This window comes from Macaca thibetana, chromosome X (genome assembly GCF_024542745.1).
Source record: "Macaca thibetana thibetana isolate TM-01 chromosome X, ASM2454274v1, whole genome shotgun sequence".
In the NCBI taxonomy this organism is placed as follows: Eukaryota; Metazoa; Chordata; class Mammalia; order Primates; family Cercopithecidae; genus Macaca; species Macaca thibetana.
In genome coordinates, this window is record NC_065598.1 from 70,678,372 (window position 1) to 70,688,970 (window position 10,599).

Below are 10,599 nucleotides of genomic sequence, written 5' to 3' on the forward strand. Positions count from 1 at the left end.
TCAGCCTCCCAAAGCGCTGGGATTACAGCCATGAGTGAGCTACCATGCCCAGCCAACAAAAAAGTTTAAAAGTGGGAAAATGAAGTTAAAATGTAACATTTTTGTTACTTCTCTTTTTGTGTGTTCATTTATGCAATCGGTGTTAAGTTGTCATCAGTTTAAAATAATGGGTTATAAAATAGTATTTGCAAGCTTCATGGTAACCCAAAGTTGAAAAACATACAACAGATACACAAAAAATAAAAAGCAAGAAATTAAATCATACCACAAGAGAGAATCACATTCACTAAAAGGAAGACAGGAAGGAAGAAGAGATCATAAAACAACCAGAAAAATCACAAAATGGCAAGATTAAGTCCCTACTTATCAATAATAACGTTGAATGTAAATGGACTAAACTTGCCAACCAAAAGACATAGAGTGGTTTAATGAATGAATAAACAAGACTCATTGATTTGTTACTTACAAGAAACATACTTCACCTAGAGAGGTACACATAGACTGAAAATAAAGGGGTAGAAAAAGATATTCCATACCAATGGAAAACAAAAAGAGCAGAAATTGCTATACTTATAGCAGACAAAATAGATTTCAAGACAAAAACTGTAAAAAGGGATAAAGAAGGTCATTATATAATGATAAAGGGGTCGATTCAACAAGATAATATGATTGTCAACATATCTGCACCCAACACTGGAGCACCTAGATATATAAAGCAAATATTATTAGAGCTAAAGAGAGAGAGACAGGCCACAATACCATAATAGCTGGACACTTCAAAACCCCACTTTCAGCAATGGACAAATTTCCAGACAGCAAAAATCAATAAAGAAACATCAGACTTAATCTATAATATAGATCAAATAGATATTTACAAACCATTTCATCCATCGGTTGCAGAATACACTTTCTTCTCCTCAGCACATGGATCATTTTCAAGGAAAGACCATATATTAGTCCACAAAACAAGTCTTAAAACATTCCATAAAAAAATGAAATAATACCCAGCATCTTCTGTGACCACAATGGAATAAAACTACAAATCAATAACAAGAGGAATTTTGGAAATTATATAAACACGTGGAAATTAAACAATATGCTCCTGAATGACTAGTGGGTCAATAAAGAAATTAAGAAGGAAAGTGAAAAATTTCTTGAAGCAAATGATAATAGAAACACAACATATCAAAACCTATGGGATACAGCAAAAGCAGTACTATGATGGAAATTCATAGCTATTGTTGCAGGAAGTCAGGGACCCCAAATGGAGGGACTGGCTGGAGCCACAGCAGAGGAACATAAATTGTGAAGATTTCATGGACATTTATCTGTTCCCAAATAATACTTTTATAATCTCTTATGCCTATCTTACTTTAATCTCTTAATCCTGTTATCTTTGTAAACTGAGGATGTATGTCACCTCAGGATCACTGTGATAATTGTGTTAACTGTACAAATTGATTGTAAAACGTGTGTTTGAACAATATGAAATCAGTGCACCTTGAAAAAGAACAGAATAACAGTGATTTTCAGGGAACAAGGGAAGACAACCATAAGGTCTGACTGCCAGTAGGATCGGGCAAAATAGAGCCATATTTTTCTTCTTGCAGAGAGCCTATAAACAGATGTGCAAGTAGGGAAAATATCACTAAATTCTTTTCCTAGCAAGGAATATTAATAATTAATACCCTGGGGAAGGAATGCATTCCTTGGGGGAGGTCTATAAATGGCTGCTCTGGGAGTGTCTGTCTTATGCAGTTGAGATAAGGACTGAAATACGCCCTGGTCTCCTGCAGTACCCTCAGGCTTACTAGGCTTGGGAAACTCCAACCTGGTAAATTTGAAGTCAGACTGGTTCTCTGCTCTTGAACCTTGCTTTCTGTTGTTTAAGATGTTTATCAAGACAATACGTGTACTGCTGAACATAGACCCTTATCAGTAATTCTGCTTTTGCCCTTTGCCTTGTGACCCTTACCAGGAGTTTCTGATTTTGCCCTTGTCCTGTTTCCTCAGAAGCATGTGATCTTTGTTCTCCTTTTTGCCATTTGAAGCATGTGATCTTTGTGACCTACTCCCTGTTCTTACACCCCCTCCCCTTTTGAAATCCTTAATAAAAACTTGCTGGTTTTGCAGCTCAGGTGGGCATCACGGTCCTACCAATATGTGATGTCACCCCCGGAGGCCCAGCTGTAAAATTCCTCTCTTTGTACTCTTTCTCTTTATTTCTCATTTGGCTGACACTTACGGAAAATAGAAAGAACCTATGTTGAAATATTGGGGGCGGGTTCTCCTGATAAGCTATAGGTGCCTAAATCAAAAAAGAAGAAAAACTTCAAATAAATAACCTAATGATGCATCTTAGAGAACTAGAAAAGCAAGAGCAAGCCAAAACCAAAATTAGTAGAAGAAAAGAAATAAGAAATATCAGAGCAGAAATAAATAAATTTGAAATGAAGAATACAAAAGATCAATGAATCAAAAAGTTGGTTTTTTGAAAAGATAAAACTGACTAAACTTTAGTCAGACTAACAAAAAAAAAGAGAGAAGATCCAAATAAACAAAATCAGAGATGAAAAAGCAGTCAATACAACTGATACCACAAAAATTCAAAGGATCATTAGTGAGCAACCATATGCCAATAAATTGGAGCAACTAAATGCCAATAAATTGGAAAATCCAGAAGAAATAAATTCTTTGACATGTACAATCTACTAATGTTGAACCATGACGAAATCCAAAACCCCAACAGACCAATAACAAGTAATGAGACCAAACCATAATAAAAAGTCTTCCAGTAGAGAAAAGCTCAGGACCCAATGGCTTCACTGCTGAATTCTACCAAACAATTAAAGAAGAAGTAGTACAAATTCTACTCAAACTATTCTGAAAAATAGAGGAGAAGGAAGTACTTCCAAACTCATTATATAAGGCCAGTATTGCCCTGATACAAAAACCTGACGAAGACACATTAAAAAAGAAAACTATAGGCCAATATCTGCAATTAATATTGATGCAAAAATCATCAACAAAATACTAGCAAACCAAATTCAATAATACATTAAAAAGATCATTCCTCATGACCAAGTGGTATTTATCCTTGTGATGCAAGGATGGTTCAACATAAATGAATCAATTATAATGTGATACATCATATCAAAAGAATGAAGGACAAAAACCATATGATCATTTCAACGGCTGCTGAAAAAGCATTTGATAAAATTCAACATTCCTTCATGATAACAATCCTCAGAAAACTGGGTATAGAAGGAACACACCTCAACATAATAAAAACCATATACAACAGACACACAGCTAGTAATACGCTGAATGGGGAAAAGCTGAAAGCCTTTTCTCTAATATCTGGAACATGACAAGGATGCCCACTTTCATCACTGTTTTTCAACATAGTACTGGAAGTCCTAGCTAAAGCAATTAGACAAGAGAAAGATATAAAGGGCATCCAAATTGGAAAGAAAGAAGTCAAAGTATCCTTGTTTTCAGATGATAGGTTCTTATATTTGTAACAACCTAAAGACTCAAGAAAAACTATTAGCAATGACAAAGAAATGCAGTAAAGTTGCAGGATACAAAATTAACATACAAAAATCAGTAGCATTTCTTTTTTTTTTTTTTTTTTTTTTTTTTGTGAGATGGAGTCTCGCGCTGTCACCCAGGCTGGAGTGCAGTGGCCGGATCTCAGCTCACTGCAAGCTCCGCCTCCCAGGTTCACGCCATTCTCCTGCCTCCGCCTCCCGAGTAGCTGGGACTACAGGCGTCCGCCACCTCGGCCGGCTAGTTTTTTGTATTTTTTAGTAGAGACGGGGTTTCACCGTGTTAACCAGGATGGTCTCGATCTCCTGACCTCGTGATCCGCCCGTCTCGGCCTCCCAAAGTGCTGGGATTACAGGCTTGAGCCACCGCGCCCGGCCCCAAAAATCAGTAGCATTTCTATATGCCAACAGTGAACAATCTGAAAAATAAATTTTAAAAAAGGAATCCCACTTAAAATAGCAACAAATAAAATTAAATACCTAGGGACTAACTTAACCAAAGAAGTGCGTTCTCTACAATAAAACTATAAAACACCAATGAAAGAAATTGAAGAGGACAAACAAAAATGGAAAGATATTCCATGTTCATGGATTGGAAGAATCAATATTGTTAAAATGTTCATACTACCCAAAACAATATACAAATTCAATGTAATTCCTATCAAAATACCAGTGACATCCTTCACAGAAGTGGAAAAAAAGCAATTCTAAAATGTATATGTAACTACAAAAGACTCAGAATAGCCAAAGCTATCCTGAGTAAAAAGAACAAAACTAGAGGAATCAAATTACCTGACTTCATATTATACCACAGAACTATAGCAACCAAAAGAGCATGGTACTGGCATAAAAACAGACACATAGACCAATGGAACAGAACAGAGAACCCAGAAAGAAATCCACACACCTACAATGAATTCATTTTTAACAAAGTTACCAAGAACATACATTGAGGAAAAGACAGTCTGTTCAATAAATGGTACTGGGAAAACTGGATATTCATATGCAGGAAGAAACTAGACCCCTATCTCTTGCCATATACACAAATCAAATCAAAATGGATTAAAGACTTAAATTTAAGACTGCAAACTATGAAACTACTACAAGAAAACGTTGGGGAAACTCCAGGACACTGGTCTGGGCAAAAATTTCTTGAGTAATATCCCACAAGCACAGACAACCAAAGCAAAAATGGACAAATGGGATTACACCAAGTTCTAAAGCTTCTGCACAGCAAAAGAAACAATCAACAAAGTGAAGAGACAACCCACCAAAGGGGAGTAAATACTTGCAAACCACCCCTCTGACAAGGGATTGATAACCAGAATATACAAAGAGCTTAAACAAGTGTGTAGGAAGAAACCTAATAATCCAATTTTTTTAAATAGGCAAAAATTTTGTATGGACGTTTCTCAAAAGAAAGCATACAAATGTCCAACAGGCATATGAAAATGTGCTCAATATCATTGATCATCAGAGAAATGCAAATCAAAGATACAATTAGATATCATCTTACCCCAGATAAAATGGGTTTTATCCAAAAGTCAGATAAAAATAAATGCTGGCAAGGGTGTGGAGGAAAGGAAACCCCTGTACACTGTTGGTGAGCATGTAAGTTAGTAAAACCGCTGTGGAGAACAGTTCAGAGGTTCCTTGAAAAATTAAAAATAGAGCGAGCATATGATCCGGCAATCCCACTGCTGTATTGTATACCCGAAAGAAAGGAAATCAGTATACCGAGGAGATGTCTGCACTCCCATGTTTGTTGCAGCACTGTTCGCAATAGCCAGGATTTGGAAGCAAGCTAAGTGTCTATCAGCAGAAGAATGGATAGAGAAAGTGTTGTGCTTATACACAATGGAGTAAGATTTAGCCATAAACACGAATGAGATTCTGTCATTTCTGACAACATGGATGGAACTGGATGTCATTATGTTAAGTGAAATAAGCCAGACACAGAAAAGACAAACATTGCATGTTCTCACTTTTTTTGTGGGATCTAAAAATCAAATAACTGAACTCATGGAGATAGAGAGTAGAGGGATGGTTACCAGAGGCTGTGAAGGGTAATGAGGGGTTGGGGAGGAGGTGAGGATTGTCAATGGGTATCAAAAAAAAAGTAGCTAGAAAGAATGAATAGGCCAGGCGCGGTGGCTCATGCCTGTAATCCCAGCACTTTGAGAGGTGAGGCAGGTGGATCCCCTGAGGTGAGGAGTTCAAGATCAGCCTGGCCAACATGGTGAAACCCTGGCTCTACTAAAAATACAAAAAAAATTAGCCGGGTGTGGTGGTGCACACCTGTAGTCACAGCTACTCACGGAGGCTGAGGCAGAAGAATTACTTGAACCCGGGAAGCAGAGGTTGCAGTGAGCCGAGATTGCACCACTGCACTCCAGCCTGGGTGACAGAGTGAAACTCTGTCTCAAAAAAAAAAAAAAGAAAAAGAAAAAGAAAGAACGAATAAAACCTAGTATTTGATAGCACAATAGGGTGACTGTAGTCAATAACAATTTAAGTGTACATTTCAACATTAAAAAAGTGTATAATTAGATTATTTCTAACACACAGGATAAATGCTTGAGGGGATGGATACCCAATTTTCCATGATGTGATTATTACGCATTGCATGGCTGTACCAAAATATCTCATGTACTCCATAAGTATATATACCTACTATATACCCACAAACATTAAAAATTTAGAAAAGTTTAAATAAAAAAGAGATCCACACAAACATGTATATTCTCTACTGTGACATAAAGTGTATTTATTATTTTGTCTCAATCATGCATAGCTTTAATTAAAATATAAACCTAAAGGGAATTTCAACATGATAATTAATAAGGTTAATTTCCTGGGCAAGGTGGTTCATGTCTATAATCCCAGAATTTAGGGAGGCAGAGGCGGGAGGATAGCTTGAGCCCAGGAGTCTGAAACCTGCCTGGGGAACATACCGACAACCCATTCTCCACAAAAAGGAAAAAAAAAAAAAAAAAAAGACCAACAAAGGGTTAATTTAACAAAGATATATCAAATTTTTAACCTTTGATATCATTCATGCAACACCACTTCATTGTTTAGGAATGAAACTCATTTCTTTAAACTACATACACTTTATGTGGCAACTACACGTGCTACATGGCTCTCAACTTTAACTTTTGAAAAGATGTTTTTTTGTGTTTGCATTTATGGAGGCAGTTGCACATTCCAATTAAGTCATGTTGAAAATAAAGGCCAATTGCTACATTCACTACTCTTAATTCTATGTTTTACCAAAACATTTGTGCTGGATGTCTGAAAAAAATGCACATGCAAAGCATAAAACTATTAAAGAAAAAGGGTATTGTAGATTTTTTTAAAGTACAAAACCTACTCTCATTTCAAAAATTGAAAAATACAGAGAAGGGCCGGGCGCGGTGGCTCAAGCCTGTAATCCCAGCACTTTGGGAGGCCGAGACGGGCGGATCACGAGGTCAGGAGATCGAGACCATCCTGGCTAACACCGTGAAACCCCGTCTCTACTAAAAATACAAAAAACTAGCCGGGCGAGGTGGCGGGCGCCTGTAGTCCCAGCTACTCCGGAGGCTGAGGCAGGAGAATGGCGTAAACCCGGGAGGCGGAGCTTGCAGTGAGCTGAGATCTGGCCACTGCACTCCAGCCCGGGCTACAGAGCAAGACTCCGTCTCAAAAAAAAAAAAAAAAAAAAAAAAAAAAAAGAAAAATACAGAGAAGGAAAATGAGGTGGAAAAAAAAATCATATTCAATCATATAACCCAAAGCAGCTACTGTTGATGTTTCAGTGTTAATTTCCCATACTTTTTTTTTTTTTTGAAACAGGATCTCACTCTGTTGCCCAGGCTGGAGTGCAGTGGCCTGATCACGATCATGGTTCACTGCAACATCCACCTCCTGTGTTCAAGGGATCTTCCCACCTCAGCCCCCCAAGTAGATGGGATTATAGGTGCAAGCCACCACACCCGGCTAGTTTTTTTTTACTTTTAGTAGAGACGGAGTTTTGCCATGTTGCCCAGGCTGGTCTCGAATTCCTGAACTCAAGTGACCTGCCTGCCTTGGCCTCCCAAAGTGCTAGGATTACAGGGGTGAGCCACCACACCCAACCTCCCATACTTATTTCTATATCTATATGAATGTGCCACATGTCCATAAATCTTTGTGAAACTTTTATTAGGTACAAACAACTTGGAAAGCAACAGAGAGTAAATCTGTCCAATACTTAAATGTTTCTTTTTGTAGTTTTTTGTTTTGTTTTGTTTTTGTTTTTGTTTTTGAGACAGGGTCTTGCTCTGTCACCCAGGCTGGAGTGCAGTGGCACAATCATGGCTCACTACAGCCTTGACCTCCTCGCTCAAGTGATCCTCCCACCTCAGCTTCCCGAGTAGCTGGGACTACAGGCACCAGCCACCACTCCCAGGTAATGTTTATCTTGGTTTTGTTTTTGGTTTTGGTTTTGTTTTCAGTAGAGGTGGGGTTTTGCCATGTTGCCCAGGCTGATCTCCAACTCCTGGGCTCAAGCGATTCTCCTTGCTTGGCCTCTCAAAGTGCTGGAATTGCAGCTGTAAGCCACCACACCTGGCCTGCTTTTGTAGTTTTTATTTTCCAAGTAATAACACTTTCTTTATACTAAATGCTTCAATCCTGTTATGTTTTACAACTTAAATGGTGGTGATTATATTGAAAGCTAAGATTCTTGCAATAAAATGGGCTAAATCATGCATAAATCTTTTCACTGTGGCATTTTTCTATCTTATGTATCTCTTATCTTTATGGACGCTTATTTTTTTTTTTTTTTTTTTTTTTTTTTGAGACGGAGTCTCGCTCTGTCACCCAGGCTGGAGTGCAGTGGCCGGATCTCAGCTCACTGCAAGCTCCGCCTCCTGGGTTCATGCCATTCTCCTGCCTCAGCCTCCCGAGTAGCTGGGACTACAGGCGCCTGCCACCTCGCCCGGCTAAGTTTTTGTATTTTTAGTAGAGACGGGGTTTCACTGTGTTAGCCAGGATGGTCTCGATCTCCTGACCTCGTGATCCGCCTGTCTCGGCCTCCCAAAGTGCTGGGATTACAGGCTTGAGCCACCGCGCCCGGCCAAGGACGCTTATTTTTTAAAACAAGAAAAGAGTTACTCTAATTTCTTTCTTTTGCTTATTGGATTACATATATCTTACACATTCTTTCCCATGTCCGTAGAGCATATATAAAAACTGATCATATACTAGACCACAGAGAGAAAGCCTAAGTCTTTTTTTTTTTTTTTTTTTTTTTTTTTTTTGAGATGGAGTCTGACTCTGTTGCCCAGGTTGGAGTGCAATGGCTCCATCTCGGCTCACTGCAACCTCTGACTCCCTGGTTCAAGCGATGCCTCAGCCTCCTGAGTAGCTGGGATTACAGGCATGCGCCACCACGTCCGGCTAATTTTTGTATTTTTAGTAGAGATGGGGTTTCACCATGTTGGCCAGGATGGTTTTGATCTCTTGACCTCGTGATCCACCCGCCTTGGCCTTCCCAAACAGCTGGGATTTCAGGCGTGAGCCACCGCACCCGGCCAAGTCCTAAATTATGAAAACTTCTACAAGTCTAATTTTCTAAATAGGAAGGGATTCAAACTCAATGATTCAAGTGTTGAAACAAACAAAAACGGAAAACAACACTTCTTAGTTAACAGATTATTGTGCTTTTGGCTTCTTGAGTAGGAGGAAAGTCGGGTGGGAAGGGCGTCAGGAATGTCTGTGACACGTGAATGGGGCCGTGTGCAAACCTTGTATGACATCACTGAGACCCGTAGCGGAAAACCGTTATTTCTTTCTAAGCCGCCCAAAGGGGTGTTGCGCCGGGGCCTCCGGGGCCGAGGTGGGCCTGCTCACTGGAAGATCGCACCGCAGCCATGAGCAGTAAGGATTTCTTCGCGTGTGGGCGCTCTGGCCATTGGACTCGGGGATGCCCTAGAGGAGGAGCTGGAGGGCAAGGAGGTGGAGGCCATGGCAGAGGTTCTCAATGCAGTTCCACCACCCTATCTTACACCTGTTACCGCTGCGGTGAGTTCGGTCATCATGCTAAGAACTGTGTCCTTCTCGGAAACATCTGCTACAACTGTGGGAGAAGCGGCCACATCGCCAAAGACTGTAAGGAACCTAAACGAGAGAGAGACCAACACTGTTATACCTGCGGCAGACTAGGACATCTGGCTTGTGATTGTGATCATCAGAAAGAGCAGAAATGCTACTCTTGCGGCAAACTTGGGCACATTCAGAAAGACTGCGCCCAGGTCAAGTGCTACCGATGCGGCGAAACTGGTCATGTGGCCATCAATTGTAGCAAGGCGAGCCAGGTCAACTGCTACCGCTGTGGCGAATCCGGACATCTAGCCAGGGAATGTCCCAGTGAGGCTACCGCTTAAATTTTTCCCTTTGTCATCTTCCCCCCTCCTTTTGCTGATTGATAATTGTATTATTTTCTCTGAAAACTTCACTGACCAAAAGGTCGATAGATTGGGCTACTCTCAGGCAAGTGAGCTTTAATTACCATGTTAAAGGAGGAAAGAGCTAGGAAAAAAAAAAACCAAAAACTCAAAAAAGTTAATCATTGCTAGATGCCCCACAATTAATGTGCTGCTTCTGCCCCACAGGCAAATCTAGTTATTGAATAGTCATTCTGAGCACCAATCACTTTGGAGGTTCTTTTGGTGTATTTTGATTTTGCACATTTAATTAGGAGGCACTATTGGAAGAGCTGGATCCATATTGCCATATTGGTGAACAAATCAGAACAAGTTTAGAAACACAGGCCTAGAATCTATTAACAAGAAAAATATTGTGTCAGATGAAGGTAAATTGCCAGAGAGAAAAAGAACAGGAGGTAAAAGGATAAAAAGAGAATGTGTATGTGGGGGAAAGAGGGAAAGAATGTGGTTCTGTTTTAGATACACAAGGCCACCCTGAGGAGGTTATATTTCCTCAGAGATCCATAGGGCAAATAAAGCTGATTCTGAAAATCCATGACCTTGCCAAAGTAACTTTAATTTTATCACATTGATGG

General features: G+C 39.7%; 1 protein-coding gene across 1 annotated transcript; it reads left to right on the forward strand.

Moving 5' to 3' along the window:
- Window positions 1-9,363: 9,363 nt before the first annotated feature.
- ZCCHC13 (zinc finger CCHC-type containing 13) lies at window positions 9,364-10,229 on the forward strand. Its single transcript, XM_050776438.1, has one exon. The coding sequence runs from the start codon at window positions 9,449-9,451 to the stop codon at window positions 9,959-9,961; it is 513 nt and encodes a 170-aa protein (XP_050632395.1). The 5' UTR covers window positions 9,364-9,448; the 3' UTR covers window positions 9,962-10,229.
- The last annotated feature ends 370 nt before the right edge of the window (window positions 10,230-10,599 follow it).

Bases quoted from the DNA above. Each gene is read 5' to 3' on its own strand.
- ZCCHC13 (XM_050776438.1), top strand. From the start codon at position 9,449: ATGAGCAGTAAGGATTTCTTCGCGTGTGGGCGCTCTGGCCATTGGACT.